Genomic DNA, 15,910 nt, shown 5'->3' with positions numbered 1-15,910 from the left:
ATTATTAAAGGGGTGTAAGCCAATCAAAACAAGGAAAAGTTATCAAATTTTGTGCTTATTGTGTGCCCATGGGCACACCATAGAAAAACCGTACTATTAAATAAAGATATGGGGCTTTCACATCTGGGGAAATGGAACAAGAGAAGAAATGGAGATTATGCACACTAAACAGTCTAGTTTTCATTCTAATACCCCATCAGCCAACCTACTTCCGTTTCATCCTAGGAAATGCAACAAAGTTATATCAAATTAATGACTAGTAAAAGTACCAAGGAGAAACAACACATATGTGAAAAATCCCAGAAACTCAAAACCATTTTAGAGTCAATTTGGTGACAAAGACACATGATGTTGACATGTTTCATGCATTATGCATATGACGATGTAGTTCTAAGTTTTAGTAACATGCACCAGGAGATGACTGAGCCAAGTTTAAAAAGCTTCAAAAGGAGAGTACATAATTGAATTAGAAAAGCAATCGCAAGTCATTACTCTTGAGCACCTCCAAAGTTGTCTCGCTGCTCAGACTGCCACCCGGGGGCCTGCACATTCTGACTAGTACCACCAGAGAAGAAATGACCACGGTTGAGGTGTGATGAGTGTGGTGGGAGCAAAGCAGCAGGTGGTGGGACCGACTGTGGTGCCAACATACCCATGACTTCTCTAGGTTCGTGAATGTTTTGACCTGACAACTGTTCTACATCTTTGTTGGCTGCAGGATGGAAAACAACATTTGAAGGTTGATTCTGATCGAAATTGCCTTGAAACACAGCAACTCTTCCTTGAGAGTCTGCCATTGAAGGATTTTTGAAACCATCCATGTTTCCCCTACCTACAAGGGAAGGATCAAAAAACCCACCAGCTGGTCCTGCACCCCATGGCTGTGGGTAGCTCCCTGAGAAGTTGACAGGTCCTACGGCTGGACGAGGTGGATAACCTAAAGCTGATCCAGGCCTTTGTTCGCCTTCTGGTGCTGAATCTTGTCTTGGCTGAAACTGTGAACCATAAAATGGAATACCATCTTGTCCAAACTGAGGATAAACGAATTGTGGGGGATTCTGAACTAGACCTGGGTTAACTGGCATTGAATGATTAAGAGGTTGGTGGAACTGCATAGCATAACCTGAGATGGGATTATCATTGGTAACAAGCTGCGAGTCCTGAAACTGCCCAGATTCTTGCTGACGCCTACCTTGCAGTTCCACATTCTCTTGCGGAAATTGATTACGCGCATCAACCCTATCAAAGCCTTGAGAATTGCTGTCAGGTACTGCATCTGACACAAGATTTGGAGTTGGTCCTAGATATGGTGCTTCTAGCTTTGGCTGCATACCGGCATGTTGATTAGGCTGATGATAACGGGATCTGTCTTCACGATCTTGAAGCTGATGAGAGCTTCCACTAGGAGATAACACCGACTTTGGTGGCGCTTGAACAGTTGACTCTGAAGTCGCCGGTTTTCTAGCACTGGCAGCCTCCGACTCGTTCCCTTCTTCTTTCATTGTGCCTGGACTAAGAAGGTCAGCATGGTTCCTACGGATATGTGAATCAAATTCATCTTTCTTAAGAAAAGACTTGAAGCATTGGGGAGCAGCACATATCAAGATTCCTTCACCCAATTTGATTGTTTGAATCTTCTGAATGCGTTCTTCACAACTGCCAACATAAGAGATTTACAAACTTATAAGTCAGTTATTTCCCAAAAAATGTATTAACTAAAAAGAGAGGTGGTTCAACAGGAACAGTACACCTGGTAGCCAATTTCTTTATCAATGATATTTTTTTACTAAACTTTCTTAATAAAAAAAATAAGTGTCTAAGCCCAGTGGTAAAGGCTTATCATCTGTAGCCCCCTGGATATGATTCTCACTCACCTTGAAATTTATCTAAGAAGACTACTTATATTAGCTTATAATCCAGTAAATAAGTAGCCTTATAATGTTTCACCTTGCATCAAAACTGAGGGAATAACAATAGCATGCATTTAATAGGACATCAATAGGTATTGTATACTTACAGAAAGCATACTGAATCATTCCTTGCACAGTCCAGACAGAAAGCATGATCGCAAGGACTCTGCAAGCGCATAAATTTGTAAGTGCAAGATGCTGACCATATTCTAGTGTTCAAGATTTATTAGATATAAATTACTCAAACTCAGACCAAAAATTTCAAGTTTCCTTATTTATATTTGCTTCTTCTAGTTATGAATATCGCAATTTATATTGTCTCATATCTCCGGCAAAGATCCAGCTATAAACAAAGATCTAGTTTGAAGGAGTGACTTGTAGAATTTCTCATAATGACTAAGCAAGATTTGGAATTACTGATAAAGGCAAATATATTCAGATCCATGCATAGGGCCATTGGGATGAATTGATAGCATATATGAACTGCTCAGATCTACTTTTTACCTACATTTTTTGTCCACTGCTTTCGTAATCGTTCCGGGGTACAGAGATTATTTTAGAAAAAGAAATATGAGCAAGAATGAAAAAACTAGTAACCACGGATATAGATAAAATGGCTGGAGAATCAGAGAGAAGTACTTTCTTACACACGGAAAGAAAAGTAATAGTGTTAAGACAGTAGAAAATTTTATGCCAGACAACATGAAAGGAGGTAATGAGAAAAAAAAAATATTATACTTCACTGGTATTTATCCCAACAAAATCAATCAAATAGACATTTAATTGATTCTAACTAATGATGCATTGTTTATATGGGAAGTACATAATACTGAAATATCGGACTAGTAACTACTTCTCCATCAGGAGCAGAGTTTAATATAACTATAATGTAGTATACCAGCAAATTTTCAGGTTATATAATGCATTGTTTCGCTATAAATATAGCGTACCCAACCCTGGAAAAAAAATTACACACTAAAATACCAAAAACAATATTGAGAATAAAGCAAACATAAAAATTTACCATTTCAGATTAATTACTCATTGCAGATGTATTTGTATCAATGAGCATGCTTCAGGTTTATATAAAGAAACCATAAGGAGCATTAAATTCCTACGGGACAATCAATTCAAGTAATCAGTTATCTTTTGCTCTTACCAGACGTCCATATATGGCAATCGGAAAATCACAGCGAACACAAATATGAACCCGTTCACCCAATTGACGACGTGATTTACGGCCCACAATTTTGACAACAGGAGATGCCGTTACTGAGCCAAGGCTCTTGGCGACAGCGAGATCAGCAATTGTTAGGTGATCGGGGCATGCTACTGTGACTGCCTCACCTGCAGTTGGCTTTGCCCCTGAACCACCTTCTGTGGAGGGACCACCCTTGCTTCGCAATTTAATCTGAAGCATGTCTCTGAACTCGCCCTGCATATTAATATTGTTTAATGATGACTTGGGCTTCAACTTCCAATAATAAAAGTCTTCCAATAATAAAAGTGTAAGTAAGCATTCATAAAATGAGTGCCAGCTATGCATAGAAAAATTAAAAACATGGCATATAGGATACACAGTACACACATGTATACACATACGAGGAACTAAACCATCCCAAATTTCCGGTACTGAACCACTGAGGTTCTATGAGGCATTGCAATTGTGATTTTAAGCCGGGAAAAAAGATAAATAAAGTAAATTCAACCAACTACAAATTTTGTGCTATCAAACAACGGCGCCTTCCATATTTGAAAATGTATGATGCCATATAGGCATTTATACTCTTTTTAGAAAACAAAATCATTTATACCTTTATTGACTAAGATTGTACAACTAATTTTCACATTTCTTATCAAGATTTTTATAGCTAATCAATGAGTTTCAATTGTTAGTCCACATAATTTCTCATCATGCATTACATCTAACAATATCTATATATGCATCATAGCCGAGAAAATTTCTGGATAATGAAAATCTCCATGACCAGTAAATTTATCAGGAAATGCAACCTCGTCATAAACTTGCAGTCTTCATTTGGCATAAACAAGGGTATTTCATTTATTTTACAGGTATAAGAGGGAATAAGGTTTTTATGACGCTAAGGTGACATTTAGACATGTCCAGTGGATTGATGATCAGGCATTCAACATAAGAAAATTAGAGGCGAGAGCATACTATTGTATAATTATATAGACAGAAAACGTGGTATTTTTATAACTTCAATTTATGGAATAAATATACAAGATAAATGTAAGATTACATAATAACTTATAAGTTTTTAGTTCCTACATAGTATTTAACAGTAAACTGCATATAAAATAGTGGACAACAGTGGCAAGGTCAAAGCGCATCACACAGACACAGCCAGAGTGGCACAACCTTGCTTAACCAAATGCTTCAAGAGCTTAAGCGTGATGCGAGACATACGCACACTCAATTGAAAATTGGCAAATTTTGGCACTAAAGACGCTATGTTCATGTGGGAAAGATTCAGGAGACAGATTTTGAGGGCGTTCGAGTATCATAATTATGATCTTGATGAAAGAAAAGGATTAACTAATGTTAACAAACTAACATGCTACAATCTTTCATGCCAAAATCTGTCAATTTTAGGTGGGTGTGCTTATGTATTGCACAGCGCGTTGCCTTTATTCTTGGGAAGCATTTTCTTAAGTGTTGTTGCCTCACTCTTCCTGTGCCATGCACTTTCACCAACTTACGAGCGTAGGCAGGTGCATTGGTGGATGTTGTCTATTGTTCATCAAATATAACACATTTTAGCATCTACGTGTATGCGTGTATATGTACTGAGGCTTATGTATTGCTTAACACTACATGTAAAAATAAATATCAACAATAAGTCAGTTACAAGCAACTATGTTTGCAATAATATGATGGATTATTGTTTAAAATTAGAAATTATAAGCTAAAAAAAATAGACAAAATAATTTGAAAATGGTAGATAGTGAAGATGACCTGATGCAGAAAAAATTAAAATTAAACAATGAATCATACATATATAGATATAAGAGAAAAATATACAAAATGATGCGGATAAACTTTTATTCAGAAGCATAAACATGACGGCAGCTAGTCCTTCACTACATCTGCCTCTGACCGCAAACTAACGTTAAAAACATGGCGGGTTGCTTTTAATAGATGGTTGCCTCCAATAAATCACATGTATAAATGCAGAAAACGTGAAGTAATTAAGTATTAAAAATTTACACTAACAATAATATTTTCACAACTGTAATCTTAATATCATTACAAATACAATGTTAGAATGATATAGATCATCAAAATCAAGCATGTAAAGATTGTGACAGAAACATAGAAAGAGTTCAGAACAGATATCAAGTTGAAATTCACATAATTAGATGCCGACATGCCGCTACTATTTAACTAATGTCAAACAAACAAATCCAAGTTATCTGCAGGCAATGAAATCAGCATGATTTAATCAATTTCGAAACTCATCATCACAAAAACATAGAAAGATAAATGAAATCAAATCACTCTAACCAGTACTAAAATTGGATAGAACGATATATATAAATAGATATACAAGCAATTCTCAACCCAGAATTCATCAATTACACACAAAATTTTCTCGGGACAAGTATCATCAAAATTCAAACACATAGATAGCATCATTGATCAAAATCCATTCTTTAAATTAAATAAATCAATGGGCACCACTAAATTTCAAAACCCATAATCAAGCAAACATAAATCAGTAAATAAAACCAACTAACCCATGAAACATAAGTCTATCTCTTTCCACATCCAACAAGAATAAAGATACAACCTAAATATACATACATACATATAAAACGATGGAACGTGGGGAGTACCTGAGACCTGAGTGCCAAAGCGTCAACACAAGTGAGAGCGAGCAATTGTAAAGAGAATTCAGAGCTTGTTTAGCAGCAACAAAGGGAGCTGTGTTGTTCTTGGACACGGTGACTCGGTAATTTACAAATACAACAAAACGGGTTGGGCTTGTAAAGCCCTGAATTGGGCCATATACACTTCATTTTTCTTAGGGCTCGTTTGGTTCATGGGTATCAGGAATCAGGTATGGGGTTTGTCCATTCCAAACCCATACCTGGTGTTTGGTTGGAATAAATAAAATCTGAAATCCATACCTTAAATCCCAAGGTATGGGTTTTTGATACCCAAGTGGGGAGTTGGGTATGAGATGTGGGTATCAGATTCGTTCATTTTTAATTTTTTTTTGTCTCTGTTTTAGTAATGAAATATTAATATTTGATACAAAATTAAATCAATGATGCAAAAATATATAACTATAATAATTTTATTAATATTTTTAAAAAATATAAATTAATAACTTATTTTTTTACAAAAATTGTATATATTGATTTCAGCACTCAACCAAACACATGATATCAGATATGATACCTCAAACCCATACCAACTTAACCCGATTCCTCATTCCAACCCCATACCACTCCTCGAACCAAACGACTCCTTACTTATCCTATCTTTATGTTTTGTTTTGGTTTTTCTTAAATCTTGAGACAGCTCAGGAGCATCTCGGGGTCGCCGAGTCCTAACAGAATACTTAAATATATAATAAAATTTGTATTTTTTAAAAAATTATTCTATTTTTTGAATGGGAATTACAATAGCATTTCTTTTTTGTATGCCGTATCATTATTATAACCTTATATTCACCTTGTAATAGGGAGTGGAAAAAAGATGAGAAGTAAATATTTTGTTCTTCAAATTATTATGAGGAATGATTTCACGATCCTTAAAAATGAAAATTGTTAGGAATACGTTAGAGTCGTGTTTCGTATCATATTGCCTATTATAACAGTTTAGGACACCCAATACAAGAACCAATTATTTTTACGGGTTCTAAGAGCATTTGTTTTCTGAGATTGTCATATAATCTTCTAATCATGAATACCTAATAATTAATATCATAATATATTTAATATATTAACATTTTTTTGGCTGAACGTATAAATTAATTATTCATCCATTTAGCAGTTTGATTTTGTTGGACAATGAAAATGAATATTTTACGAGTTCTAAACAAATCAAATTGTTTGTAAGTTACTTGAGCTCGGCTCGTAAAATATTCGAATTTGATTCGGTAATAATCGAGCTCGAGTTCGAGCTATTCGGATGTTTTACCGAGCCGAGCTTCAAATTACTCGGCCCCTAAGGTTCACGAGCTTTATCGAGCCTCTACTATTTTTTATTTTTTTATTATAAAAATACTTTTACTAAAATATTTAATATTTTATTTATAATTTATATATTTAATCGAATCGAATTCGAGCTAAACCGACCATATTTTGAGTTTTTGTCAATATTTGGTGACTCGATTCGAGATTTCGAGCCGAACTCGAACCTATCGAACTGTTTACGAGCCGAGTTTCGAACTTGAAATTAAAGGCTCGGTCGAACTCGAGTTCTGAACTTTTCAATCGAGCTCGAGCCGAGCATGGCAGACTGACAGCGTTTGACTCAGCTCGGTTCGATTGAGAGAAAAAGTGCCCAACTTGTTAAAAAACCTCAATACAAAACTCTTATTTAAAATATGAAATCAGAATCTAACGCCCTCCAAACATGCATGCTTAAAAAAGAATTATTAACTTTCCAGTAAAGATTTAGAGACATTAAAGCTGCCCGTGCCTTTTACTTGAAATTAACCAATTTACACACTTGATTTGTAGTCCTAGTTGACAGGTGAAGTGGTCCTGTCTAGTTGTCTCTCTCCCCATCTATAGTCTACACACACAGAGATATTGCACAATCTATTCTATAAACTCACATGCCATAACTGAATTTGGGGTCCCTCATCTTTGAGTCATTGCAATGGAGGAGAAATACGAGGTATTAAAACAACTTGGTTCTGGGAATTTCGGAGTGGCCAGATTGGTTAGAGATAAGATAACAGAGGAGCTTTTCGCTGTCAAGTTTATTGACAGAGGAAACAAGGTCACTTCTTGTTTTACACCTTGTGTAGCTATTTTATGTTTCGATGAGTTTGATTTTGGATTGCTCATTTTCTAAAGTTTGATTGTTTAACTTGGATTGATGGACCCTGTCCACAAGGATTTTTCATTTGGGCTCTTTCAATTTTCATTTAAATCAAGAGATGGGTTGGTTTTAGCATCAACATTTTCATAGATTTCTGATGTTTCTTGTAGTCTTCACTAATTACTATGAATCTTTAGTAGTATACATAAAGTTTAAGATGATGCCAAGAACAATAGTTCTACCAGCATTAAGTTTATGCAGTTTTCCTATATTGGCACTCATTTTTTAACAAATTTATATGGTTGTGCTATCAGGTTATATATTTTGTACTAATTTTATGCTACTTGTTTCAGATTGATGAGAATGTTCAGAGAGAAATCATCAATCACAGATCATTAACGCATCCAAATATTGTCAGGTTCAAGGAAGTAAGAGTCTGATTTGATTGCTCTTAGATGGATTTCGTAGAAGATTCTATTTAGAAAATAGTCATGTTTACTGTTATAAGATCCCTCCCCCTCCCTCCACAACTTGCTTGGGTGTTTGACAGAGTAGGAATTTCCCTCTAGTTATATGTAGCCTGCTGATCCTGACATAGATTTATAGGCGAGCAAGCTTCTTTTCCTAGCATATCATAAGAACCTGAATATAATACGTTAACTTATGAAAAAACAATTCCATTGCTTAGGTAATGCTGACTCCGTCACAATTGGCGATAGTCATGGAATATGCAGCTGGAGGTGAGCTCTTTGCTAAGATATGCAGTGCCGGTAGATTTAGTGAAGATGAGGTAGATTCATGAGTTCCGTTTATTTGATGATTTTACTTAAATTGAAACCTTGTGCTAACATATTTATGATAATTTACTACACAACAGGCACGCTATTTCTTTCAGCAGCTTATATCTGGAGTCAGCTATTGCCACTCCATGGTATGAATGTATAATAACATGTTCATAAAAGTTATTGATGTAACTTTGTTAGATGTCCCTTTGTCTTTGACTATAGGAAGTATGTCACAGAGACTTAAAACTTGAAAACACTCTCTTGGATGGAAGTCCAACTCCACGCCTTAAAATATGTGATTTTGGTTATTCAAAGGTATAGTTTTTTCCATGGTACATTGTTTTCCGTTCACGAACTGCTAATTACTGGTGACCTTGGTTAATTAAGAGGATTTTGCGTTTTTTGTCTTCACTCTTTTTTGGTACTGAAGTCAGCGGTACTGCACTCCCAACCCAAATCAACAGTAGGAACTCCGGCTTATATTGCCCCAGAGGTCCTCTCCCGAAAGGAATACGACGGAAAGGTACTAACTTACCATAGCTTTGATTGAGTCATACTGTTGTTCCATGAACAGTCGAGGATTATAGATCATAAGTAGCCAATGCAATATAATAAAGTATGTTGTGCTTGTATAACGTGTTACAAAGCACCATTAGCTTGAATATATTGTGTTCCTGCGGAATCCTGCCAAGAACATTTGAATTCACAACTCTGTGCTTGTACTATTGCATCTATTAGTCTACTACATCCCCTTACTATAAAATTCAAATTTCTTTTTTGCTTCTATTTGTGAAATTGCACATGTTCATCTGATAATTCACTACTTCTAGATTGCTGATGTATGGTCATGTGGTGTGACACTATATGTGATGCTAGTGGGAGCGTACCCTTTTGAGGATCCTGAAGATCCTAGAAATTTTCGCAAAACCATTGGGGTAAGTAAAACATAGTCTCTCATTAATTTAAGAATCTATTTTCTGAAATCAAACATAAGTTGCCATCATACCATATTTGATGATTCACAATGTTAACAGAGAATAATGAGTGCGCAGTACTCCATCCCTGATTATGTGCGTGTGTCTGCTGAGTGTAGACACCTTCTCTCCCAAATCTTTGTTGCAAACCCCTCAAAGGTATTTTCATAATATTTACAATGCCCTTAACTGGATAGTGTTGTTACTTTATCATGGTTTCATATGTAGGCTATATTAGTCCCTTGAGATACTTAATCTTCTTCTTCACTTTTCCTTGGTCGGATCACTGTGTGGAAGCCGGGCATATTCTACATTATAGCCTGCAACTGATTCAGCTTCCTCTTTTGGGATCAGTCTAGTGAAATCCAATCCACGAAATAATTTGAGCTTAAAAGAGTAACTAAATTATTGAAGGAAAAAAATCTACTTCAATATATTGTAAAAGTTATCTGGTAAAAATTTATTCTATAGGTAACAGAGATCAGAGGATAATTAAGCATCCAAAAAATTAAAATTACATGGATCGTCTAGGAATAGGAAGGTTTAATATTTTTATCTGCTTGCAGTTACCTTTATTTAGTATATGTACTCTTTCAATCTCACACCAAGAGCCTCTCTGTGCTGCAATTCAAGCTACTCTGAAAATTGTATTGCTTTAGATCTATAGTCGGAAAATATGAATGTGATATTAAGAGTTTCTGAAAAAGAAAACCAATGCATAATCTCTTGACGTCTCAATGTTCCATGAATATAGAAATATATCTGCAGACATGGTCTGGTAACATGTTCGCCAAATGTGTCATATGCTTGTAACAGAGAATTAGCATTCCTGAGATTAAGAAGCATCCATGGTTTATAAAAAATATGCCTCAAGAACTGGTGGAGGGAGAGAAAACAAACTACGGGGAAGCTGAGCGTGACAAACAACTTCAGAGCATTGACGAAATTATGCAGATCATACAAGAGGCCAAGATCCCTGGAGACACAGGAACGAAAGCAGAGGGGAAACCTGGTGGTATTGGTGATTCACTTGATGCCGATGAGGATGTGGACCTGGAATTTGATATTGATTACAGTGGTGATTGTGCATCACAAATTTGAACACGGCATCTCCAAAAATGGGCCGCAATTTGGGTTATGGTTTCATTTGCAACACTTGTTAATGAATTGATTGATATTCAAGTTTTTATTGATAATCTGTCACTATTGCTTAAGTTTTCCTTCTTTTGCAAATTTTTATGGAGGCAATTAGTATGCTGACTCGGACTTTAATCTGTCACTAGGAATAACACCATAAGCTTGCTTAGAATAAGGAAAGTCTAAAGCACATTGGCCATTAGATGTTCAAAGTTTCAGGAAAGAACACAGCCTGCCATATCAATGCTGAACCTTTTTATTGCTGCATTGATCTGGGGCGCCATAAATATATCGGCCTGGAAGTGAAAATTGCTTTAACTTGTGAAGAACAGCAAAGTGGAGATGCTCTTAACTGGCACAGGACCTTCATGTCATCAATATAAGTTATTACAGTATCCAGTAACTTGATAAACTATGTTGTACTGAGGTATGTAGTAGATGTTCAACTGATTTATCTGGGGCGGATTATAATTATCTACTTCTAGCAATAAGATAATAATTCATTAAAGGAAGAGTCTAGGAATATTTCATCCAGGATTGCACATTTATTTATACCATACTACATATACTTGCATGTATTTTTCAGAAACAATATTTATTTTCTTAAAATAAAATAAGTGACGACCCATATTATTTCAGTCTTCAGCGGCAAACTGTGAAAAACACGTTGAACATACGTGTATTGGTTCTCAAATTTAAATTAAAATAAACTGAAAGCTAGAACATAAGAAATTGGAGAAAAACATTTAGAAGGATATCAATATTCGTCATCCGCGGTGGCATGTTTCACAATTACATTTTGTTTCATTTATCTCGTGGTCTGAAAATGATAGTATGAACCAGCTGCCCTCAATGAATAACGATAAGAAAACCTACCCTCATGTCACTGTAACAACCTACTCCTAAAAAATAACAATAATTGAATGCTATATTTGTATCTTCGAGTTATAATGATTTTATCATATTTTTAGTAGAGTATCTGGAATGCCCCGAAAAAGAAAATTAGATCATAAATTAATTTCCAAGCACACAATCACAATTCATAAGCACCCGGATGGCCATTTAGGAGGTTGTGACATAATTAATACTCCCTCTGTCCCTCTCATTTGTTTACATTGGGACGGAGGCTCGGCACACATATACACCTTAAAATACGTGTCGAGCAGTGTGAAAAAACTGTAAACAAATGAGGGGACATAGAGAGGGAGTACTAGCTCTTGAAAAAATGCAACGGAGTTGGTATTAGTATTACAAGTGTCGAAAGTCACCTAGCAAAAAGAAAAGTGTTGAAAGTCAAATAGAAACAAAGGCACGCCTGATTCACTATTTAGAGAGTAGGTTCCCAGATCATCATATGATCATATCCTGGTGCTATATATTTGCAGCTTCTAGGTTTCCAATTCGAATGCATTCAGAGTAATCACACGTTCGAGCGAGAATAGAATAAGATCAAGTTATAATATACATCATATATTTATCTAGTGATATGGGGTGTATTAATGTGTTTAGGCTGATCTGGACTGTGATGGTGGTGGTGAGCTTAATCTTGTTGGGAAGCTGGGAAGTGAAAACAGTGAGTGCCAAAAAGAGCAGCGCGAGTGAGTGCAGGGAGGAGTTGAGGCTTGCGGTGAGTGCATGCAAGTCTGCGGTTATGGACGGGAAGAAGCCTTCAGCAGCGTGTTGCAAGCGAGTGAAAGTGAGCCATGTGGAGTGTATTTGCCCTGCGATCACTCCCAAGGTGGCTGCTCTCATTGATGTTAACCGCGCTATCGCTATGGTCAAGTCTTGCGGGAGAAAGGTTCCTCGTCACTTCAAGTGTGGAAGTAAGTCATATCTCTCCCTCTCTCCCCGTAATATTTGACGTGAATCCGGACTCGGTTATAAGTGTGAGGTCACACATATATATGTATTTAGACTCGATAATATTTTGTTACATATTTTTATTTAAGATAAATATCAGAATTTTTATCTAAGATAAATATCAAAGTATTCATATTTTTTTATTTAAGAAAAATATTAAAGTGTTCATACTCATGTCTCTGAAGGAAAAGTGAACAAAGAATCCGTCATATGATTATCCATAAATTTTCACTTGTTGAACATTATAAATATTATTATTTTTTTTGACAAATATGATTTATAACATCACAAGCGAGTATATGTTTTAATAAATTCTTCGGATGAGCCAAAATCGAACCGAAGACCATAGACGATATGAAATTTGCTAAACCTTAAATGTTTTTGTTTGCAGGTATCAAGTCCTACTGAAGTTGAGATTGGATGAACGAATTAATATATACTGTTACCACTGTACCACTATGAAGTTTGTAAGCTTTGGTGGTCAATATTTTTCATATGTATTTTGACAGCACAAACGAATGTATAATAATGGAAAGATCATTCCAGTTCTACCAAAAATAAGATATCTCAGTGTTCAATTGATTCTCTTTACTTTGGATACTCCATCGACAAAGGGAAGTACGATTCTTACGGAACTCAATATGTAAGTACTAATAGTACGAATTAAAATATATAGTTACAGATATTTTTATTCAAAAACAATTCAAAGAATTGTAATTACATTTTTTTGGTCATAAAATGTAACATTATTAATAACAAAGATCAAAGAGGAGATTCCTTTTCAAAATGATATTTGAGGGCATTTTTCAAATTATGATATTTAAGACATTAATGCTAGATACAGTGATACTGAGGGCCAACCCCCAAACAAAACTCTTAAAATATTATAAATAAAAATTATTGATATTATGTAAATGAATTTCAACATTTTCTATAATTATAGTCAGAGACCTTTCACATCTTACCACATTCAAATAGTATAATTTAGTAATAAAAAATTAAAATAATGATAATATACTATTTTTTTAAAAAAATATAGTTTATCAATGTAACCCCGCAATGTCAAACATATATTATTTTAAAAAAAAATATAGCTTATCAATGTAACCCCGCAATGTCATACATGTTCAACAAATTGCTATCCCCTCCGTCCCCCTCAATTATTTACATTGGAGGACGGAGTTCGCATTCTAATGCTCTCATAAAATAGAGTTTGATAAATTATTTTTGAATTTTTTTTTTCTGAATAAAAATTTAGTATCTAAACTTTTATACAAAAAAAAATTTGAAAAAAAATATTATGGAACTATGTTTTATATGCACCTTAAAATGCGTGTCGAGAAATGCAAAAAAGTATAAAGAAATGAGAGGGACAGAGGGAGTATATAATATTTTATGATATTTTATAGAATTCCAATATTATTAGCTAAATTGGTTTGTTAAATAATATAAAAAATTTGCTCAATCCGGAAGATGTTGTGTTCCAATGAGGCTCGTTATATCTTAAAATTAGCATATCATCATCACCATCATCATCAAATCATAATATCCTAAGTGTTCAACAAATTATTATATATTCCCTCTGCCACTCATTTCGTTATAATTTTTTTCATTACTTGACACGTATTTTAAGATTCTACAGAACATAGTTTATAATTTAGATATTAAATGTTTATTCAAAAGAAAAGAATTTAAAGATAATTTCATAAATTATATTTAACAAAAGTCTTGAAATGTGTTTAAAATATGTTCCAACTCCTATGTACCAAATATAAACAATGTAGTCGGACAAAGGGAGTAATACTTTATGATATTTAGAGCATTCTAGCGATGTTAGCTAAATTGGTTGGTTAAAATAATATAAAATGATTATGTAAAATTTGCTCAATTTGTAAGGTGATATGTTATGATAAAATTTACTACTCCCTCCGTCCCCCTCATTTGTTTACATTGGGGGACGGAGGCTCGGCATGCATTCTAATACTCTTATAAAATGTAATTTGATAAATTATTTTGAATTTTTTTCCTTTTGAATAAAAGTTTGATGTTCATATTTTTATACAAAAAAGAAATTTTTAAAAAATAAGTTCTACAACTATGTTTTATATGTGTCTTGAAATGCGTGTCGGGCAGTATAAAAAAATTGTAAAGAAATGAGAGGGACGGAGGGAGTATATTTTAAAATTGTTATTAGTAATATATATTATTTTAATATGATCATAGCTTGTATGGCATTTCAGAAGTTAAACAAATATCAAATTTGACTATAATTTTATACACGGGCCTTCTAGCATTTGAGTTTGTGAAATTTTTAAATATTATTTTTGACATGTTATATTGAATTTGAGCGAAAGACTTAGGGGATTGAAGACAGCTGTGGCCAAACATTTTGTCCAGTCATGTTAGGATATGCTCTAAACCTCGATAAGTCCCGAGTCAGGTAACTGTACTTATTTTTACAAAAATACAAAATTCTATTCATGGAAAGAACTTAAGATAACAAATGTCAATATTTGTCCACCTAATCTAACGTCTAATTACAATATAAAAATACTCGAAAATAATGACACACCACTTTTATTGAGGGAACACATGCAAAATGAAATTATGAATAAGGTTAGCACAATAGTTGTTAAGATCCGTGTGCACTCTTTTGTCAGCCAGTATCCATCTCATAGTCTACTATATATCAGAGGAAATGCCGATGTATTCAACCATTCAGGTATATTTTTGCAATATATCAGAGGAAATGCCGATGTATTCAACCATTCAGGTATATTTTTGCAGTGATAATAAATATTTTAGCCTTCCTATCTATGAATGGTTTCTTTCTATATCATAAATCACTTTTTTATTTTTAAAAGTTCTATTATCATCATGGTATCAGAACATTTTTCCTTGCATATCAATCTTTCACTCAATATTATCCCATCCACATCTCTTTCATTCTCTATCAGATCCCCTTTTCTCTGTCATCCTTCACACTTCAACCAATGACTACATCAACTAGATGTTCTTATCAGGATATGTTAAATCATCTATTTCTCCACCCTTCTGGTAATGCAACATCTATTCAAGTTGAAAAGCTGCAAGGCTTAGCTGACTACCACTCTTGGTGATGAACCTAGCCTCAAAACGAAAGATTGGGTTCGTTACTAGTAATGTGCCCAAATCAGTGGTTGATGAAACAAAAGCAGAGATGCTTGACTCATGTAACAA

General features: G+C 34.6%; 3 protein-coding genes across 5 annotated transcripts; 2 read left to right on the top strand and 1 right to left on the bottom strand.

Annotated features, from left to right (window-relative positions):
- Nucleotides 1-286: 286 nt before the first annotated feature.
- On the bottom strand, nt 287-5,928 carry LOC108205644 (E3 ubiquitin-protein ligase HAKAI homolog). Of its 2 annotated transcripts, none has more exons than XM_017375636.2 (4): nt 5,779-5,928; nt 3,070-3,345; nt 2,018-2,076; nt 287-1,656 (listed from the first exon to the last, which is right to left on the bottom strand). In XM_017375636.2, the coding sequence occupies exons 2-4, from the start codon at nt 3,328-3,330 to the stop codon at nt 489-491; spliced, it is 1,488 nt and encodes a 495-aa protein (XP_017231125.1). In that variant the 5' UTR covers nt 3,331-3,345; nt 5,779-5,928; the 3' UTR covers nt 287-488. The 2 variants fall into 2 exon arrangements, with proteins under 2 accessions (XP_017231125.1, XP_017231124.1); XM_017375635.2 differs by having other exon boundaries at nt 5,772-5,927.
- A 1,693-nt stretch (nt 5,929-7,621) lies between these two features.
- On the top strand, nt 7,622-10,908 carry LOC108206065 (serine/threonine-protein kinase SAPK3). 2 transcript variants are annotated; one of them, XM_017376239.2, is made up of 9 exons: nt 7,623-7,893; nt 8,289-8,363; nt 8,624-8,725; nt 8,813-8,866; nt 8,943-9,035; nt 9,151-9,243; nt 9,551-9,655; nt 9,755-9,853; nt 10,511-10,908. In XM_017376239.2, the coding sequence occupies exons 1-9, from the start codon at nt 7,771-7,773 to the stop codon at nt 10,793-10,795; spliced, it is 1,029 nt and encodes a 342-aa protein (XP_017231728.1). In that variant the 5' UTR covers nt 7,623-7,770; the 3' UTR covers nt 10,796-10,908. The 2 variants fall into 2 exon arrangements, with proteins under 2 accessions (XP_063943211.1, XP_017231728.1); XM_064087141.1 differs by lacking the exon at nt 9,755-9,853 and having other exon boundaries at nt 7,622-7,893.
- A 1,252-nt stretch (nt 10,909-12,160) lies between these two features.
- Nucleotides 12,161-13,273, top strand: LOC108208029 (uncharacterized). The gene is made up of 2 exons (XM_017378501.2): nt 12,161-12,654; nt 13,083-13,273. Exons 1-2 carry the CDS (start codon nt 12,318-12,320, stop codon nt 13,097-13,099), a joined length of 354 nt encoding a protein of 117 aa, XP_017233990.1. The 5' UTR covers nt 12,161-12,317; the 3' UTR covers nt 13,100-13,273.
- Nucleotides 13,274-15,910: the final 2,637 nt, after the last annotated feature.

This window comes from Daucus carota, chromosome 2 (genome assembly GCF_001625215.2).
Source record: "Daucus carota subsp. sativus chromosome 2, DH1 v3.0, whole genome shotgun sequence".
NCBI classification, from domain to species: domain Eukaryota; kingdom Viridiplantae; phylum Streptophyta; class Magnoliopsida; order Apiales; family Apiaceae; genus Daucus; species Daucus carota.
Note: the sequence above shows the minus strand (reverse complement) of the source record. Positions and strands in the feature narration are given on the sequence as shown.

Excerpts from the sequence above, each read along its gene's own strand:
- LOC108205644 (XM_017375636.2), bottom strand. The coding sequence starts at position 3,330 with ATGCTTCAGATTAAATTGCGAAGCAAGGGTGGTCCCTCCACAGAAGGT. Across the intron at positions 2,077-3,069 it reads TTGCCATATATGGACGTCTG|AGTCCTTGCGATCATGCTTT; the intron begins GTAAGAGCAAAA and ends ATGCGCTTGCAG. Across the intron at positions 1,657-2,017 it reads AATGATTCAGTATGCTTTCT|TTGTGAAGAACGCATTCAGA; the intron begins GTAAGTATACAA and ends TTATGTTGGCAG.
- LOC108208029 (XM_017378501.2), top strand. The coding sequence starts at position 12,318 with ATGGGGTGTATTAATGTGTTTAGGCTGATCTGGACTGTGATGGTGGTG.
- LOC108206065 (XM_017376239.2), top strand. The coding sequence starts at position 7,771 with ATGGAGGAGAAATACGAGGTATTAAAACAACTTGGTTCTGGGAATTTC. Across the intron at positions 8,364-8,623 it reads ATATTGTCAGGTTCAAGGAA|GTAATGCTGACTCCGTCACA; the intron begins GTAAGAGTCTGA and ends TCCATTGCTTAG. Across the intron at positions 8,867-8,942 it reads TCAGCTATTGCCACTCCATG|GAAGTATGTCACAGAGACTT; the intron begins GTATGAATGTAT and ends CTTTGACTATAG.